Source organism: Pipistrellus hanaki (assembly GCF_964339955.1).
Source record: "Pipistrellus hanaki genome assembly, chromosome: 13".
Classification (NCBI taxonomy): Eukaryota; Metazoa; Chordata; class Mammalia; order Chiroptera; family Vespertilionidae; genus Pipistrellus; species Pipistrellus hanaki.
In genome coordinates, this window is record NC_140515.1 from 44835465 (window position 1) to 44856947 (window position 21483).

Consider the following 21483-nt stretch of genomic DNA (forward strand, 5'->3'; position numbering starts at 1 on the left):
GAGCATAGACTAGTGCAGGAGAAAGATATATGGGCCAACTGTTTAGATTAGTAGGATTAGTGATACTGGTGGTCAGTGCACAGCTGGCCAATCTCCCGTGGTCCCTCCCCCAGGCGGCTGACCCTGATGGACCCTGATTGCCTACCAGGCCAAGGGACCCTACCCATGCACGGATTTGTGCACCTGGCCTCTAGTATAAAATAATATTGAATGTCAACTATAATTGGCATATAAAATTAAAAAAACAAAAGAAATAGAATTCTTCTAATTAGTGGAGCTAGAGAATCCCTAACTGGGGACTTGCTAGTACCGAACTAAAAGTGCTAATTTAGAAGGAAATTCAAGTTTTAGTGGGAATATATCACTTCTGAGTTATTAGTCTCTACAATATATATAGTTAAGATTCTAATATTTTTCTTCATTGGGCACTAAATACTGTAACTGAGAACTGACTCATTCAACTTCTAAAAAGATGCCCTTCTTAAAGGCATATCAAGGCATAAACTTTACTTGAGTAGGAGCCTGTTTCTCATGTAATGGTCTTTGCATCTCATTTACATGACTTAAATCTTTTTATATAATACAGCCTCTCTAGCCACACGCTCTTCCCTTGCCTTACAAACACCTACTCATCCTTCAGCGTCCAGCTCAAATGCTGCCTGCTCTGTGGAGCTTTGCCCAATTCCCACAGCCAGAGCTAATTACTCCCTCCTCAGTGTCTCCATGGCAATGTGTTGATATCCTTATTATAGCACTCTTCATCGTGGTTAAGATGGCTGTTAATGCTTCGGTTTCCCGTTAGACTGTGAGAGAAGACACTGTACCTCCCATCTTTTTTTCCGTGTAGCTGACAACAATGCCTAGCACAACAGGCACTCAGCAAATGTTTGCTGATGAACCAAGGAGTAACTAAAGAAGAAGTATGCCACACAACAGACCGTTTCTCAGCACGTCACATCTCCCGCAACACAGCACTGTTTCCTCTCCCATTACTTTCTCCATTCACACTGCTGGTTAGGAAGAATGGCATGCTAGACTAGTTTAGTCCTTGAATAAAAACATATCTATTCTATCCTGCTTTCTGTTCAGAAAATATTTTTGGCCAAGGATAGTCTCTAAGAAGTTGTTCAGTGCTCTCATCAATTATATAATTGATTATAGGTTCATATTCAAATACAGATTCATATCTTGAAATTTTAAATTTTATATTTCATTTTATATGCCTTTCTTTGACTAAAAAAGGAAGTTCCTAAATCTATAATTTTAATAATGCTATAAGCTATTCTTTGTTTAATACAAAAAAAATCACCAAGATAAGTTTTAAAATATAAACTTATGGTTAGAAAAAAAGCCAGGGCCTCATCTCTACATGCCTTCTATACTCTGATTACTGCCTAGAACCGTGGTCGGCAAACTGCGGCTCGAAAGCCACATGCTGCTCTTTGGCCCCTTGAATGCGGCTCTTCCACAAAATACCACGGCCTGGGCGAGTCTATTTTGAAGAAGTGGCGTTAGAAGAAGTTTAAGTTTAAAAAATTTGGCTCTCAAAAGAAATTTCAATCGTTGTCCTGTTGATATTTGGCTCTGTTACTAATGAGTTTGCCGACCACTGGCCTAGAATAATAATAAGCATATAGTAGATGCTGTTACTCTTTAATCTATCCAAGGTCTTACAAGTGAACAATTCCCTTTCCATTCCAACATTTGTCAAGTTAACTTTAAAGACTCCCTGTTAAGTTCATTAACTCCTATGAAAATATATCAGTAACATGGTTAGATCTACTGAGGTCATTTGAATAACTGAGTTTATTTTTGGTGCTTGTCTAAGGGATAGGGCAGACTAAAAGCAAAGCCTCTTGTTACAGGGACCTCATCTATGTTAGATAATGGGACAACAATATACAAGTTGGCATATGGGAACTGCTATAGTCCTAGAAATCCATTTCTTTATTCTTTAAGACAGAGTAGAAATAACTAATATTACTTCTCAACCATTCATATTGTTATGCAATGAAAATGTTTTAAATGGTTAGCTCTTGGGACTTTGAACTACATGCTATAGTTCATTATAGTCCACCTTAGTAGGCTACCAATACATACTTGTGAATAAGCTAAATAACAATATACCTTGTATATTTATGCAAAGATTAGTCACATGGATTGGTCATACACTTGATTATTTTTCCCAGTGAAAGCATTAAATTCAACCTCTAATGAAATTACTTGTTATAAATCCACAAATCTCATATGATCTCTTGATTAAATGTTGGGAACACAATTTTCTTTTACATGTTTAAGGAATACTAAAAGTAATTTTGACATATCAGTTTTCACATCATGCACAAATGAAAAATGAAAACAATCATATGTTTAAACAACAACAAAGGTTTTAAACAGTTTCCTGCATTAAGTTACCATGTTCCAGTCTGTTTCAACTTTTCTGAATATGGATTCCATTTTCCATACACCATTTTCCCATCCAGAAGTGATTTGATTATTATTTGAAACTCGAACATAATGATCTTTGACAATATTATAACAAAGGTGAAGCTGTTTAGAAATCTTCTCATTTTCAGAGGGGATGAACAACATGGCTTCCTTTTTCTTAAAAAGGAAAACAGAATTAGTTTTTCAAGGTAATTAAGACTATAGATTGTATATGTATATGGGGAGTGAGAGAGAGAGGAAGGGAAAGAGGGAGAGAGATCGCTATGTATAGTGGTAAGAGATTCCTTCAACATGAAAATGAAAAACTGGTGCCATTAGAAATTCAGAAAATATCTTATAGGTTAAACATGATCAGTATAATGTTGATATAGCACAACTGCTACAGGACAGAAAACGAGAAGTATAAGTAATAGCTCTGGCTTATATTTTTGTGATTTTGTAAGTTCACCTAAATTCATTTATTTTTCTTCATTTCCACCATACTCGTTTTCTAACTGGACTAGTATAACTGTCTCTTGAAATTAACTCCCAGCTTTCAAGTTTTATTTCTTCTGTTCAAGCTTCACATAGTAATGAAAGTGATTTTTTAAAGCTGTAAATTGTGATGTTATTTCCTTGCTTAACTCACTCCACTGATTTCCACTGTACTGAAACACTAAACCTTTACCAAGAGTTATAGGACCCTGCATGATCTGTCCCCTGCCTACTTCTCCAACCAGATCTCATGTCACTCTGCCCTTTGTCTCTATGCTCTCACCATATTACTTTTCCTTTAGTTCCTCAAAAAGATCCAATCCGTTTCTGTCCCAGTGCCTTGACACATGCTGTTTCCACTGTCTGGAATGCTGTTCTTACTACTTCCCATATCTTTCTCTCTCATCCTTTAAGCCTAAACCATTTCATCAGAGTGTCCTTTCCTGGTAATCCTACGATAGGAGAGGGTCTGAAGATTCTGAAACAATCAATGCAGACCACTGCTCTAGTCTGTATTAATGTCTTGATACAATATTTACTAATCATTCAGGAGAGTAGGCAATGCTTTTTTCTGTTCAGCATTGGATATTAGGTATTAAACAATATAAAAACTTTGAATGCACAAAATCACTAAAAATATGTATCTTAGAGAAGGAAAGAAAAAAATAATTACATATGTGTATTTGTAATCACTGTAAGAATTACAAAACAGTAACACTGGATGTATAAATAAGAAGATAATTCCATAGTAGAACCTATGACTTATTACTGTAAAAAAAAGTAAAATAAAAGCAGTTTATTCTTTTTAGATATTGGTATTATAAATTAGTGTATTTACTTCAAAACAAGCATGTAACAACAAAGATATTTCAGAATCAACATAGCCAAATGGAAGTAAAATTTAAAGTAGCAGTATCTATATTTTACAAAGATAACTAACCGCAAGAGGGAAAAGAATAATGTATGTTACTGAACATACCATGTATGCAACTGAACAATCTGGAGTAAGAATGACATTAATATTTCACGAAATCTAAGATTAAGATGAAACTATTCTTTCCAGAAATCACAGGATATCACCAACTCATTTTGAGGTATAGTTCCATAAATTTTAGGACTGACATTTTTCAATTTTCTTTTAAAATAAACATCTATTTCTAAAGAGGAAAATGACATTTTAAATCCATGGCTCTAATATGGTCTTCAGTAATAAGAGAATTTTTAAAAAAAATTTAAAAATGGGAAACAATCTGAGCATATGACCCAATTCATATTTTTAAAGTTTAATCAACTTATATGTCATACAAGAGGAAGCACACCCATCCATAAAAAGAAAAAAAAAATGAAGACTTAAATAATATCAATGTTTTAAATTGAGAACAGCTGTGAATTAAATTAGCTCTTTTAAACTGGCTTCATTTACATTTATACTTATAACTTGCATTGCATCAGCAGTGATTTGAATGATTTGTTGAATTTAGATCTTGTAATTTTTTGACTGAACCAACACTTCCAACTGCCTGCTAAAGATTCTGGATAAACTAACAAGCAAACAAAGCTACTAAGGATAATTCACTCCTTTTAGACATATTTCTTTATTGGAGAAATGAGTTGCAAATTTAGGAAAAGTAGATATAAAACTTTAATTAGTTTAGAACTGTTGATATTGATACCATAATGGGTTATTTTCCTTTCAAGCTCTTTTCAATACATTATCACCTTGTAATGGTAGGCAAACTCATTAGTCAACAGAGCCAAATATTAACAATACAATGATTGAAATTTCTTTTGAGAGCCAAATTTTTTAAACTTAAACTTCTTCTAATGCCACTTCTTCAAAATAGACTTGTCCAGGCCGTGGTATTTTGTAGAAGAGCCACACTCAAGGGGCCAAAGAGCCCCATGTGGCTTTCGAGCTGCAGTTTGCCGGCCACGGCCTTAGACCTTCATTTTAAATACTTTATACGAATATATTTATTAAAAAGTAAATAAAATACTTTATAGTGAGTCAACTTTAAACTCCCTAAGGGAAAGGGACAGGCTATTGTACTTTCTTCATGTTTATTACAGAGCTTTTCACCTAGCCTCTAATTATAGACATTTTATTTCCATTGTTCATTATTTAATTTTGGGAGATTAATCAAGAGACATCTTAAAATAAGTCTGACAATATAACAGTAATTACACCAGCAGCAATAATTTCTAGCCAATACTAGATGTATGCAAGTCTATTTCTCATTCTGGTTGATGATAACATGGGTGATCAATTTTTAAAAAACTGTTCAGCTGTACACTTATAATTTGTGCATTTTTCTATATATACTTCAGTAAAAGTTATACTATACTCAAAATTTATGAAAAATCCTATTTTAAAATGTTTTGCCAACTCTCCTGTATGTGACTAGACTATGACAATCAATCATTGGTTTTATAGTTTTTAATAATTAAGCTGAAAATTGAAAGGTCATGGCCAATATATTTTTTCAGTAAATAAAGAGCACAGTATAAGCAACAGGAAAATGAGATGATTATGCTATAATGAATTAAATACCTCTAGACCCATTTCACCTCGGGCTACTCTCCAAGCCACTGACCCAGATATTCTTCCACCAAGTTCTCCAGGTTTAGGGGTCTTGGGAGAAATAAATTCCACAAGCTCCACAATTATCCTCTGGAGAAGTTCTTTTCTTCTGTTTTCTGACAAAGACATTTGCCTCTGTAATGCATGTTTTTAAAAAATCATTAAGATTAGAAAAATGTGCAAGTCCAACTGTAAGTAAGAATATACTTAAGACATGTATTTTAAGGCAATCATAAAAAAAAGTAACAAACTTTATTTTCACATGTGTAATTATTTGGAAAATAAAATGGACATTAGAATATTCAAAGTAATTTTTAAAAATGTAGGTAAAAAGATCATTTTATATCCACATCCAGTGATGCACGACCTTTAATATCCTTGATTTAAAATGAAGATAGCAATCTTTGATTTTGGCCACAGTAAATTACTTGAATCAGATCAACTGTCCCACTGAGAAAAGTTAGAAAAGGGTGAACACATACACACAGACACATACAAAACCTGTTTGAATGTAAGAGAAAACTACCAACGTAGCCAGACTGGAAATGTTAAGATCTCAAGAGAAGTAAATTGAGGTGAACCAATACTGTGCCACTTGCCTAGCCAATGTGACTCAGTGGTTGAGCATCGACCTATGACCCAAGAGGTGAGGGTTCAATTCCCGGTCAGGGCACATGCCTGGGTTTCGGGCTCAATCCCCAGTGTGGGATGAGGCGAAGGTAGCCAATCAATGATTCTCTCTCATCATTGATGTTTCTCTCTCTCTCTCCCTCTCCTTTCCTTTGAAATCAATAAAAAAAAAAAAAAAAAATTTAAAAATACTGTTACTTTTCCCTTCCAGGAATTTGCTAATTATTAACTAAAACGAGGAGGAGGGGCCAAAAAACCAAGCATAAAAAGAAGGCTAAAGCACTGAAAAATAAAGATTCTTTAGCAGAAACAAAGTGCTGATGAGTAAATAATTGGAGTTCAGAGCCTTCCAAGGTGAAGGGATCTAGTAAATACTACAGGTTTTCAGCTTGGCATTTCTGAAGGACTACATATTAAAGATGAAATTCTACAGAGATTGAAAAGCTCACTTACAATGTCAATCATGACTGTATTAAGATGATCCACTCCTATTCTAATTTCCTTCCAAAAGCGCAAAAAATCATACAAATATATAAGTTAAAAACATCCCAATACTACAAAAAGGGTATAAAGTAAAAACTTAATCTCCCTTCTTGAACCACCAGGTCTTCTCAGAACCAGTCATTGTTAACAATTTTCTGTGACTTGTTTTAGAAATTTCCATACATGAACAAGTGTGTGTATGTAATTACATTCAAGACACAATTACTTGGATAAATAAAACAACATACTTTTGCCAAATATTATATATACTGAGATTTTGTTTCACTGTAATTTAAGAGACATAACAATTTAATGTAAAAAAGTACAATATTTAAAATAAGTCATCAGAAATTTGAATTAAAAGACATTTAACATATTAAAATATTGTTGCTTACAAAATAATGCTACAACTTTAAAAACCAGCTCTTGATTATAATTTTCAAATATCCTCTCAAAAATGCAAATGCCCATTACCTACCTGTTTATTAAGTCCATTAATAGTTTCTCGAAGTAATTCTTCTTTAATCTGAGTTCTTCTGGAGATTACCTCTTCGTGTTTACAAGAATATCGCCAAGTGACATCAACCACCTCAAATTACAGAATACAAATATATAACAAGATTACATCCATCAACCTTAAATACCTAGAATGTAATTTAATTTTTTTTAAACTTGAAAGCTCCTTACTACTTTCTTTAATTTTTTTTTTTTTTTTTTTTTTTTTTTTTTTTTTTTTTTACAGAGAGAAAGGGAGAGGGATAGAGAATCAGAAACATCAATGAAAGAGGAACATCTATCAACTGCCTCCTGCACACCCCTTACTGGCGATGTGCCCACAATCAAGGTACATGCCTCTGATCAGAATCGAACCTGGGACGCTTCAGTCCACAGGCCGATGCTCTATCCCCTGGGCCAAAGCGGTTAGGGCTAGAATGTAATTAAGAATCATAATAAAATTTTAAATGCTATTCTTTTTTCAAGTTCAAAAATCTGTGGAACAAAAACAGAGAATGTGCTTTTTATTCATTTTGTTCAAGCACACTTCCAAGAAAGATTGTTGACAAGAAGTTTTCAGAACATTTATTTTTAAAACTGATTTCCCAAAATACTACATATAAAAAACCTTTTCCATTTTTACTGTATGAAATGTATATTATAGAACTGACATTTGCAAACACAATTTAACGGAGAAAAGATAACTTTTTCAACAAAAGGTGCTAGAAAGTTCCTTATCCATATGCAAAACAATGAATTTCAATCCAAACCCCAGAGTGTATACACAATTAACTCAAAATAGATTACACACCTAAGTGTAAAACTTGAAGTATAAACTTCTAAAAGAAAACAAAGGAGAAAATCATTGTGTCTTGTGTTAGGCAAAATCTTCTTAGATACACTATCAAAGAGCATAATCCATGAAAGAACAAATTGATAAAATGTACTTCATCAATTTATTCTCTTCAAAAAATGAAAAGATAAGCTTCAGATAAGGAGAAATTTTTCTGCAAAATCTTATAAAATAATAGGCCAATATGCAAATTATCTCCCTCGACCAAGAGTTCAACCAGGAGTTCGACCAGGGTGTGGGGCCAGCCAGCCAACTGCCTGTGGCCCCTCTCCCCAGCAGGCCCAGCTGATCGGCCTTGATCAGGGCAGCAGACCAGACCCCACCCATGCATGAATTCATGCACTGGGCCTCTAGCATCTAATAAGAGACTTGCATTCAGAATGTATAAGGAACTCTCAAACTCAATGACAAAAAAAAAACAATTTAAAAAGTGGGCAAAGTGGACATGTGGATGGCAAATACCATATAATAAAAGCCTAATATGCTAAGTGTCCAACCTTCCAGGCATCTGTTCAACCAATCAAAGAAGAATATGCTAATGATATGCTAAGGCTGCTCAACCACTCACTATGATGTACACTGGCTCCCAGGGGACAGGCAATTGACCTGGTCGACCAGTTGCTATGATGTGCACTGACCACCAGGGGGCAGACACTGACGAGCAGGTTAGCTTGCAGGTGGGGTCCAGCTGATCAGGACTGAGGGAGACAGGCTGAACACCCCCTGGAGTCCTTCTGTGGTCCCTCCCCAGCTGGCTAACCTCCCATGTCCCTCTCCAGTCCTGATTGTGCACCAGTGGGTTCTCTCAGCCTGGCCTGCACCCTCTTGCAATCTGTGACCCCTCGGGGAATGTCAGAGCCAATTTCGGCCTGATCCCACACAACGCAGAAACTACCCCCTGGTGGTCAGTACACTCCCACAGCGGAAGTGCCACTCAGCCAGAAGTCAGGCTCACAGCTGGTGAGTGCAGTGGCGGTAGCAGGAGCCTCTCCCTCCTCCGCGGCAATGCAAAGGAAGTCTGACTGCTGGCTTAGGGGCGAGGGCCTAAGCTGTCAGTTGGACATTCCCTAAGGGCTCCTGGACTACGCTGAGAGGGTGCAGGTTGGGCTGAGAGACCCTCCCCCCCGAGTGCATGAATTTTGTGCAACAGGCCTCTAGTAAACATATAAAAAGATGCTTAGTACTGTATGGATACATGGAACAGACAGACAGATCTCAGAGAGAATGGGGGCAGGGAATTAGATAAAAGAAGGTGAAAAGCCAAAGAAAATATATGCATGATCCACAAACACAGACAAGTGTGGTGATGGCCATGGGATGAAAGCTAGGTAGAGGTACAGTGGAGAAAACAAGGGGCATCTATAATAGTGTCAACAGTATTAAAAAAAAAAAACCCACAAATTTTATTAAACTAAAATATAAATAATGTCCATCAACAGATGAATGAATAAACTATGGTACATCCAAAGGAATACTTCAGCAATAAAAATAACCATTGATACACATAGATGAATCTCAAAGTAATTATATAGAGTAAAAGAAACTAAACTCTACCATCCTCACCCCACCAAAAAGAGGATATAGATGCTCCCTGACTTATGATGGATTACATCTGAATAAATCCATCATAAGTTGAGAATACCGTAAGTTGAAAATGCTCTTAATAGCAGCACACTACAGAGTTATTTACCCTGTGATTAGTTATTTACCCTGTGATTGAATGATGTACTGGGAGTTGCAGATCACTGCCGCTGCCCAGCTTCATGAGAATACGGTACATGAGAGCATATCACTAGCCCAGGAAAAAGATCAAAATTTAGAATTTGAAATACAGTGTCTAGGGAATTTGAATTGCTTTTGCTTTTTGCACCATCATAAAGCTGAAAAACCATCGACAGCCATAAGTAGGACCATCTGTACACTATATGATTCCATTTACATAAAACTGTAGATCTGTGGTTACCCTGATCATATAGGGACAAGTAGGGATAACAAAGGGACATGTGGAAACTTCCCAGGATAGTGGATATGTTCACTATCTTAGCTTTGTAAAGGTAATTTCATAAGTGTATATAAACGACAAAATTAACTTGTATACTTTAAATATATGCCACATTTTGTTTGTCAATTATACTTTCAAAATTTGTCGAAACTACATTTTATTCTTAGGAATAAAACGTGTTCTCTTACGCCTACCTCATCTTTAGAAAATGCTAGGACATAGGAGAGCTTCTTGCCCCACCCTACTTCATAGAGGAGCGGTTTGTCACAGGCATCTTCACAGGAGTCACAGTGCAGCCACCGCTGCTGAGAGGGAGAATAGACTTCTGTCCAGACGTGGTCTGCTCAGGTACACCAGAGAGCAACAAAAAGAAAAGAAGTTTACAAACCCAGAATGACTTCCAGTAACTATATACAAACTCCTAAGATTAGAACCACACAAAGTTAAGTGTAACATTCTAAACCTTAGTTAAGACTAAACATTTTGTGGCACACAAGACTCTAGTACACTTGTTTTCTCTGTCCCTTTGAAATCCTTAAAAATGTTTGTGGAATACCTCCTTTAATGCAGTCAGTTTCAAGCTTAATTAAAAATAATGTGAGCTGTAACTTTAAAAAGTGTGAACATATTGAACAATAGCATCAAAAACAGGGATCAGTTTGCTAATGTGAAAAAGTTAATGTCACTTTTGAAAATGTAGTCTCTCTCAATTTTTAAGACCCAGAACCAAAAGGAAGACTAAAGAGGGTTTCTGATTATTGATGTTCTACATTGTAAGAAAATAATAAAAATGAAACACAAGTTAAACACTGAGAAAAAGGAAAACAACTTTTTGACATGTAGAAGACATATGTCATTTCTAAATAATAACAAAATAAACTTCACATAGCTTTTATTTTTTGTATATTAAGGTTTAAGATTACTAAAGTTTTAAACTAATCTCTACAAAAGTACAGATTTCTATAGCATATTATTACACATGTATCCATATAGAAACACCATTACTAAAAATGGCATGATAAATTATTAATAAAAGAATGTTTATAGGGCAGAGTACTATGCAAAATACTAGGGGCACCACAAAAACTTTGTGATCCCCTAAAAAAATCCGTGAGGTTGGTATTATTATTTTACAAAAGGCAAATGGGAGCTCAGACTCAGAAGGCCAGAAAGTACAAGACAGAACATGACAAGCCCAGACTGTAAAATCCTTAATTCTGCAAAGCCCTACTACACTCTGTTCATATCGGTTCTGTACCTGTGTAATCCCAAACGTAGCGAGCTTCAAACCCTAAGGCTCGGCAGCACAGTGTAAAACAATTGGCCCACTCGCCACACCGTCCACATTTCGTTTCCAAAAGTTTCTCAGGGTTATTATACCTGTTTTAAATACCAATAAAAAAGCTTTGATTCAGTATCAAAACTAAGAATTTTAAAGAATTTATATTACCTCTGTGCTAAACAGTAACATTCCTAATTTTAAATTCGTAATGATCAGAGAGCCTAGAATATAGGAGGAAGTGTAAGAATCAGCATGGGTGTGTTCCAAAAAATGTTTATTTAAAAAAATAGGATATGGGCTGTATTTAGCCTGCCAGTCATGCCTTGTTCCTTGTCCTAATAATTAAAATGAAGATGAAAAAAATAAAAATTCTCTTCTACCCATTCCATTAAGACTTGACTGTTCAATGGATACCCACCTTGGGAACCGATTGCTCAACTGGCATGCCTCACAATAATGATCTTCCACTCTGTTTGCACCCCACTTCAACTCGTCTTCAGTGGGAAATAATCCTTCACCTCTAGACTTTGTCTTGCCACCACATTTGCTGCACAAAATGTCATTCACCCATTGAAAAAATTCTTCCTTAAACCAGTGTAGAAGTTCCAGCAAAAGAAAATCCTCTTCACTGAAATTAGTACCTGAGAAATTAAAACAGAACCAAGTAAGAGCTAAAGCTGACAAAAACTAAAAATATCCACATATTTTATTCTCAGATATGAGATGAAATATATGAAAATATAGATTGTGAATGAGGCTGAAATATGGTAACAGCACACTGCACATTTACAACAGTAGGACGTCTACCACTTTGTACTGTATGGCAGACATTATGCATTAATATGTGAGCTGAACACATCAATCTCTCAGGGAACTATGGTCAGTTTGGAATTGAACCTGAAACATATGGGAAGTAAGAAAAAAGTCTGATTTGGAAAAACACTTTAAAGTTACTGTATTAAAGTTGTTATCAGGTATATATACAAGGAAACGTGAAACAATCACAAAATCACAGAAATCACAAAATTCCAGACACTTCAAAAACCATCCTATTGGCTTTTCTATCAGGGTTTCAACTTACAACATAATCCATCCATGGATACTCTCTACAAAACAAAAACATGAGCATGTCTACACTGTATATAATGACCCTAGCAAGTAAACATGGCACATAATAATATATCCCCTTTATCAAATAAAAATACCTTTCTTGGCCATATATAAGGCTATGGTATCTCTGGAATGAAGGAAAGGAGAAAGGGGGAAAACCTAGGAGACCTATTACAGGGAGCTCTCCTCTCTGTATTTAATGTTTTATTATTTAAAGAATGATAAAGGAAATGTATAGCATAACATTAAGGTCTAATAAAGTTTGATGCTGGCCGTGGGTGTTTGCTATATTATACTCTATTCTTATGTTTATTTGATATATTTCAAAGTTAAGAAACTACATAGAATATAAAAAGGCCAGAAACATATTATTTTTCTTGTTAGAAAACTCAAGTTCTCCACAAATTAATCTGTAATTTAATGTAATCCAAATAAAATTATAAAATATGAAATCTGAAAAGCTAACTGCAAAGTTCATGTCAAAATTAAAAAATGCACAAAATAGCAAACATAACTTTGAATAAGAACCATGAGATAATCTTGTCTACCTCATATCAAAACACATACAGAATTCTAATGATTAAAATATTGTGATATTGGGAAAGAATAGATAACAAATCAATAAAGCAAGAGACCTGAAAGACAGATTTTTGTTTTCATTTTTTATTTAATTTATTGGGGTGACACTGGTTAACAAAATTTTACAGGTTTCAGATGTACAATTCCACAACACATCATCTGTACACTATATTGTCTTCATCACCCAAGTCAAGTCTCCTTCCATCACCATTTACCCCCTCCTCCACCTCCCTCCATGCCACCTCCGCCACAGCAATCCCCACACTGTCCTCTGTGTCCATGAATTTTTTTTTTCTCAATCCTTCCACTCCCTGCTCCCCACCCCACTGACAGGTGTCAGCCCGCTCTTTCTATGGTTTTGTCTATATTTTGCTTGATATCACTTTGTTCATTAGATTCCACATATGAGTGAAGTCATATAGTACCTGTTTCTCTCTGACTGGCTTATTTCACTTAGCTCAGTGGTTGGCAAACCACGGCTCGAGAGCCACAAGCAACTTCTTGGCCCCTTGGGTGTGGCTCTTCCACAAAATACCACGGCCTGGGCGAGTCTATTTTGAAGAAGTGGCGTTAGAAGAAGTTTAAGTTAAAAAAAAATTTGGCTCTCAAAAGAAATTTCAATCACTGTACTGTTGATATTTGGCTCTGTTGACTAATGAGTTTGCCAACCACTGACTTAGCATAATGCTCTTTGTATATCCATGCTGTCTCAAAGGGTAAGCTTTCCTTCTTTTTTTAAGGCTGAGTAGTATTCCCTGTGTAAGTGCACCACAGCTTTTTTATCTATTCATGCAATGATAAGCACTTGGGCTGTTTCCAAATCTTGGCTATTGTAAACAAGGCTGTAATAAACATAAGGTTGCATATATTCTTTCAAATTAGTATTTAGGGTTTTTTGTACATATTCCCAGAAGTGAAACCACTGAGGCAGTTCCATTTTTAGTTTTTTGAAGTAACTCCGTACTGCTTTCCACAGTGATTGCATTAATCCACATCCCCACCAACAGTGCAGGACAGTTCTCTTTTCTCCAATCCTTGCCAACACTTGTTTGTTGATTTATTGATAGCCATCCTGACAGGTGTGAGGTAATACCTCATTGTGGTTTTTATTTGCATTTCTCTGGTGATTAGTGACGTTGAGCATCTTTCAAACACCTATCGGTCATCTGTATGTTCTCTTTACAGAAGTGCTTATTCAGGTCCTATGCCCAATTTTTAAGTTGGATTGTTTGTTTGTTTTTATGTTGAATTTTATAAGTTCTTTATAAATTTTGAATATTAATCCATTATCATTGGCAAATATGGTCTCCCATTTAGTGGGTTGTCTTTTCATTTTGTTGATGGTTTCCTTTGCTGTGCAAAAATGTTTTACTTTGATGCAGTCCTATTTGTTCACGTTTTCTTTTGTTTTCCTTGCCCGAGGAAATATTCAGAAAAAAAAATATTGCTATGAGAAATGTCTTAGATTATAGTGCAATAAATCATATTTAATAGAGTTAATCTTTCAAAGTAGTTCTAAGAGGAAGGTCTGTTCAATAAACAATATTGGGACAAGTAGCTATCAAAACAACAGATTCTTACTATACTTCATTTATTCTTAAATATATATGTATAATATTATGTATACACACACACACACACACACACACACAGAGAGAAAAAAATGCTATAAAAGTAATAGAAGTTACAAGAGAACACTTATGACTTTTGTTCATGAATATGTTTAGGGCCTTAACCAAGACAAAAATTATAAAATAATAAAAAATGATTAAATTTTCTTATAGTGTATATCAAAATATATACTAAGTGAAATTAAAGAACACTGAGAGGAGGGAGAAGTAACAAGACTAATGAAGAAAAAATAAGTACCCAAAATATATAAGAAACTTCTACAAATAAGTAATAATACTAACAAACCTTTTAAAAACAAAAATTTTAAAAAGTTCATAAAAGAAGTTCAATAATTTCATTTGTTTGGCAGGATCTATGATAACAAACATATCACACATGCATGCATGTACACCAGGAGGCATGCTTTACAAGAACCTTCACTGCTGCAGCATTTAGAATAGAGATAAATGGTAAAATAAAAAAAAAATCTCAATTTCCTTGGATAGGAAATGGTACAAATAATAGTATATGCATACTACAGAACACCAAGGAAAGTTAAAAAGGTTTCTAAGACATGATAGTAAATTTAACACAATAAAGAGCTAAAGATATATGAGATACATTTTATGTAAACCCACACAACTTAAATATTTATTTTTACAGATAACTGTAAATGAGTGTAAATACCCAGAAAAAGATATGAAAAGGAACACATCATGAGATAACAAGAAATACCTATAGAAGAGGAGTAGAACTGACTGGCAAGGAGAATTTAGCTTTTCCTGTATAATATTAAAGTTTTCTAATCAAAAAGGTATTTATGAATGTTAGATTAAAAATAAACTTTTAGAAATACAGCACTGCCATCATCTCTCTCCTTAGAGTCCCTACAACAGTCAGATAAGAAACAATTAAACAGAAACTTATAGTAAAATGTTGAAGTTGGAATAGTTTTACAACTAAAACCCTAAAACCATTAATGATAACAATGACATATAACTATTGGTAGATGAATGTGGCAGGAATTGTTCAAAGTCATTTACAAATAATATCATTTATTTTTGAAAATTATCATTCCTTTTTCAAATAAAGAAATTGAGGCATAGAGATTAAATTACTTGCTCAGAAATGCACAGTAAGTGGCAGAGCTAAAATTATACCCAGGCAGTTGGCTTCAAAATCTACATTTTTAATTAGTAAATAATCTCTCTTCAAACCAAAGTGAATCAATGGTCTAATCATATGAATTAATTGTGAATACAGTTTCTATTAGATTCACATTTTCTTTTTAATGCCATCATATATTCCATGGACTCAAGTCCTACTAAACCTAAAAAAAAAAATTCACATAGCAATGATTATGATTAAACTGCAAATACATTTTTGCGTAAAAAAGTGTTTTTTGTTTTGTTTTAAATATATTTTTTATTTATTTCAAAGAAGGAGTGGGAGAGAAAGAAATAGAAACATCAATGATGTGAGATAATCATCAATTGGCTATCTCCAACATGCCCCTCACTGGTGATCAAGCTCACAACCTAGGCATGTGCCCTGACTGGGAATTGAACCATGACCCCATGGTTCAAAGGTTGACACTCAACCACTGAGCCACTCCAGTAGTGGTAAAAATTTGTGGGGTTTTCCCCCCAAATATTAACAGATGTGTTCATTAGTTATATGCAATAAAGTTATGCTGTTATTGTATTCTTTAAAAACCCACATAGGAATAGATTAGATATTTATGACGTATACAGCAAAAGGCACCATTTAGTGTTTGTTTATTTAGCAACTAGTGGCCCTGAGCACAAATCCATATGCCAGTAGCTCTCTGCCACTTGCCTCAACCCCACTCAGTGTTGCTTGTAGCTCTCCACCTCACTTAGCTTGTGTCCCACCCTCCAGTAGCTCTCTGCCCACTGCCCCGCCCCTCTGTAGCTCTCTGCTGCAGGTAGCTTGCTGCCCTGCCCTCCTGCTGTTCAGCTGTTATGTGATGGTATCCCGACCAATTTGCATATTACCCTATTATAAGTATAGATGATGCTTTTTTAGCAATGAATGGTGATGTAAAGCCACTACCTTTATCCAATTTTTTAGCTCTAGATAACTTTTCTTGAGCTCTCTTTTTCAGTTGTTGGACAGGAATACAAGCCAATGCTTTCTGCTGGAGAGCAAGATTTTCATAGACCAGCACATGCTGCAGGTTAGCCTGAAGAACTTTCAGAATGATTGAGTCAGCAGTAACCTAATAAAAAAACACATACACACACACCAGAAATTAGTTTTTCTCCATATTCTATAAAAATAACATAAAAAACACTGGTTATATTTCATAAAGAGGAACACATTAATTTACTGAAGTAATTATATTCAAAACCTTTACGAAATTAATAGGAAATAGCCATATCTGTGTCATAATCTAAGACATATATTTTTCCCTCTCAGTATATTATATTACTGAGGATATATTGAAACGGGTGTGATGAATTCTTGACCACAAGCTTGGACCATGACAATGCTCTGTTCAATGTAAGTAACAGCCCTTTCCACATCAAATTCCTGTAAGTAATATAATTTTTTAAAACTTTATTCAGCATTAGCAAAGGATAAGTACTTTTAAAGAGGAAAGGCAGATACAAATGAATTACTAGCAAAGGAAGAAACCACAGTATTATGTCCTCTAGAGGGAATGGTTACAAAAACTAAAAAAAAGTTCTCAAAATAATTCCGAAGGCAGAGGAGCCACAGAATGCACAGAGCAGGAAGAGGCCTTGGAGCACGCATTAGGGAGGCTGCAGGGGCCCTGCAGGAGGAACATTTAGACATTTTGCCTCTCTCACCCCATCACTTCTTGTCAACAAAGAATGTGCCTCTGAACAGTGCCGGCGGATGCTTAGATTCCTAAAAGGAAAGAGGCGTGTCCAACCTAAGAACAATTACTTTTGGCAGAGCCCACTTAAACAAAACAAAAATAGGAAAAAGATACTAAAAAAGAAAAAAAAGAAAAAAGGTTTAAAGAGCCAAAAAAGCAAGAACATAGAAAATATAAAATAAAATGTCAGAAATAAGTTCAAACATGTTATTAATTATAGGAAGTGCATTAAAAGGTAAAGACAGATTAATTTAAAGAAATAAAAACAATTGCCAAATACTTCGGAGCCAAACCAACCAGGATTGATCTATGAACTAGGAGGTCATGGTTCGATATTCAATCAGGACTGAGACAACATTAGTTTGATACCGGGTTGCGGGCTTGATGCCCATTGTGGGGCCTACAGGAAGCAGCTGATCCATGATTCTCTCTCATAACTAATGTTTTTCTCTCTCCCTCTACCTTCCTTTCTGAAATCAATAAAAAAATAATGGAGACCATAATAGACAAGGTCATTATCCTCTCAGGTTAAGTAGCCTATGGATACAAAAACACTAACAAAAACGATTTTCATTTATTTAAATATTTAACGACCTTTTATTATTTGCTAGGTACTGGGGATATAATGGTAAGTTAGACAATTTATTCATAGATATGGTAAGAGTTATAAAGCAAAGAATAAGGATAGTGAGACTTTTCAACAGGATTCTGACCCTACAATTCCCTGAATATGACACTTGTGGTAAAATATGAATAATGAGTAGCAGCTCATAAACAGGGAAAGGAAAGGACCATTCTTGTTAAAGAACAGCATGTAGGTAGGTAGAGCATGTGAACTGGGATTATGCTCAGTATAAAGTGAAGAATCAGAGAAGAAAATCGTAGAGAAAAGGCTGAAAATAAAGTCGAGTTGGTAAGTAGCTGGATCTTTCATACCTCGTCCCGTTGTAATGGAATATTATGAAAGAGACTTAAGCAAGATAATAAAATGATCAAATTTATATTATCAGATTATCAATCTAGCAGTAGTGTAGAAAAAGCAGGTATGAAAGACCCAATGGGGGACAAATGCAGAATTCTTGAGAGAACTGGTGGCTTAAACTAAGGTGGTTATAATAGTGGTAGAAAAGTGAATGAATATAAAAAGAACTTAGGAAGTAGAATCAACAAATCTTGGTGACTGAACTGTGGGGCCAGAGGAGTTAGAAAAGTAGAAAAACACATAGGCATGATCCACAGATTTTCTAATATGAGCAATGGTGTCAATAGTTGAACTAGTTACAGAAGGAAAGAAAACCAGAAAATGATTAACTGAGCTAAAAACTATATATGGTCAGATAAAAATAAAGTGAATAAATCCCTTAAATTTAGCAGTATGAAGACTGTTATCTTAATAAGAGGTTCGATAGTAGTGTTAATAAGGAAAACAAGTTGTAAGAGACTTACTGGTGTAAGTGGTACCCCAAAGCAGCCTAAGCACACCAAGGGAGCTGGACAAAATGGTCCACTGGAGCCCTGCCTGGTATTGCCCAGTGGTTAGAGCATTGGACCATGCACTGAAGGGTCACAGGTTTGATTCCCGGTCAAACCTTTAAAGTCCTTTACAGTTCACAAAGCTATCTTTTCACATATGCTATCTTATCTGATGCCTACAGTCACTTAGCACCAGTACTAGTTTATCCAATACTGTCAACTAATAGCTTCCTAGAAGCGTTCAGAAACACCAGCTACAGTTATTATTATAAAAAAAATTAGCTGTGCCGAAACCGGTTTGGCTCAGTGGATAGAGCGTCGGCTTGGGGACTGAAAGGTCCCGGGTTCGATTCCGGTCAAGGGCATGTACTTTGGTTGTGGGCACATCCCCAGTAGGGGGTGTGCAAGAGGCAGCTGATAGATGATTCTCTCTCATCGATGTTTCTAACAGTCTATCCCTCTCTCTTCCTCTCTGTATAAAATCAATAAAATACATTTTTTTTTTAAATTAGCTGTGATGTTAATGAGTAGAAAATATTTTAAAAACTTAAAGGTTAATATAAGTCAACTGAGGCACAAGAGTGAACCTCGAAGAAAAAAAAAGTGTGTATTTTGTCAAATCACATGGTATAACCACTCAACAAGAATTATAAAATAGAACTGTAACGGTCTCTTCCTCCAGTTTCTACCACTTTTATTCTTTATTTTTTAAAAACAAGCTTTGAGCCTGGCTGGTTTGGCTCAGTGGATAGAGTGTTGGTCTGAGGACTGAAGGGTCCTGGGTTTGGTTCCAGTCGAAGGGCACATGCCTAAGTTGTAGGCTCGATCCCCAGTAGGGGGTGTGCAGGAGGCAGCTGGTCAATGACTCTCTTTTCCTCTCTCTTCCTTTCTGAAATCAATAAAAATATATTTTCAAAAAATTAAAATAAGGGAATATGAGTATAAATTGGCTATTGATAAGTTACTATAGTGAAAATACTTAAGGACCTATATCAAAGGGACTTTTGTAAACAGGACAATTTCCTATTAATTAAAACAACAGTAGTTTGATTTCAGTTCTTCAGAACAGTATATCTGTATATGCTAATAACTAAACATCACTAATTTGCTGGTACCACTACCAGTAAATTAATGCATTATTTACCTTAAAACTAAAAAAGCTGAATTTTTTTTTTTTTATTGAACTGAGGCAATGATAATGGTTAGGTTGCTGGAATTAATAATTTCTATGGTGAATGGCAGCAGGTAAATTTTAGATCAGAAGTATCAATGCAGTAGAGGAAACATTTGACAGCCATACCACCGTCTAATAAGTTCATTACTTTGTTTTAGGTTATATGCTAATTTGTGTAATTGATTTAAGTACCAAGGCATTTCTGTACAGGTACATTTATATTAATAAACAAAACTTACCCTAAGAAGCAGTAAAACACAAATTAAGATTTAAAAGAATAAATAACAGACATCCATTTTCTCCACTTTTGTTACAAATTTGAGAATATTTTAGAGCTGGGAAAATTTGGATGTATTAGAAGAGCTGAGACACAAACTCAGGAATAAGTCATAAAATATTTCAGAGCTTTTGCTGTTTCAACTTTATAAACAACAGTTAGGAAAGGTTTAATTCTAACATTACCATTGGAGCAAATGGTGGATTTGATGGCTGCCCTGCACTGTCCCCTACATGCTGGGTTAACCCATTAGGATCTGAAGACTGTGCTGCAGGAAGCTGGATACTGGTTGCAGGTTGCTGAGATAATCCCATGTGGCTCTTATATGCTTCATCCAATCTGCTACTTCTCTCTGTGGCAATCAGGTCACGTATTTTTTGCAGCTGTTCCACTGAAGCTTTTTTAGGAAAGATGAGATGTGTTTCTCCCTGGAATTTATAAAATTAGGAAAAATTTTAATCTTTGCTTAATACTAATAGTCATTCTTATACATATATGGATAAATGAAGCCAATACTATAGAAAATATCATATTCTAATCATGGTTTTCTTATTATACGGCACTTTTTAAATATACAAAGGTAATGCCTAACATAAACAGGAAAATTTGTCTTCTTGTTAGCATATAATGCTAAGCAGATTTTATTAGTTTAAAGAACCTTTAGAAAAGTGTTTATTTTTTAGCAATACTAAGTCAGAAAGCCTCATAAGAATTGCAAATATGCATATTCCTATCTTCCCTGGAATAGCATATGATAATTACTGTTCTCTATGACATTCCCCATGAATAATGATACTAGAGATACAGCCATATCAAATGATCACTGGTCACATAAGACCAACAAGTTACAAAACTTTTTAATCTTCTAAAACCAAGTCTTTAGAGAATAGCTACATGATTAGAAGTCTGTATACAGACTTCATTAATGCCACCAAAATAACACAAAGTACACCCTAATGGTCAATTCAAAATCATGTGTTGTTAACAATAATACTCATCCAAAGGATTGAGTTATGCCATTACTGGCATCTGTCACAGAGACATCTCCAAGACTTTGAGCCATCAATCAGCCCCTGCCAAAGTGTCCTGGAGCCCACCCCTTCCTGTTCTGCCCTGGGTCCAACCCTCTCCTGTTCCTCCCT

At 35.2% G+C, this 21483-nt stretch overlaps 1 protein-coding gene across 2 annotated transcripts in view; it reads right to left on the reverse strand.

Moving 5' to 3' along the window:
- NGLY1 (N-glycanase 1) overlaps window positions 1–21483 on the reverse strand; it is a 40764-nt gene that overhangs the window by 7966 nt on the left and 11315 nt on the right. For both annotated transcript variants that reach the window (XM_084902989.1, XM_084902990.1), the window contains exons 3-10: window positions 20527–20769; window positions 16625–16790; window positions 11667–11889; window positions 11225–11346; window positions 10161–10306; window positions 7095–7205; window positions 5474–5638; window positions 2416–2604 (exon numbers count right to left, since the gene is read on the reverse strand). In XM_084902989.1, coding sequence (XP_084759115.1) covers window positions 2416–2604; window positions 5474–5638; window positions 7095–7205; window positions 10161–10306; window positions 11225–11346; window positions 11667–11889; window positions 16625–16790; window positions 20527–20769 — 1365 coding nt within the window. The remainder of the gene's footprint in view (window positions 1–2415; window positions 2605–5473; window positions 5639–7094; window positions 7206–10160; window positions 10307–11224; window positions 11347–11666; window positions 11890–16624; window positions 16791–20526; window positions 20770–21483) is intronic.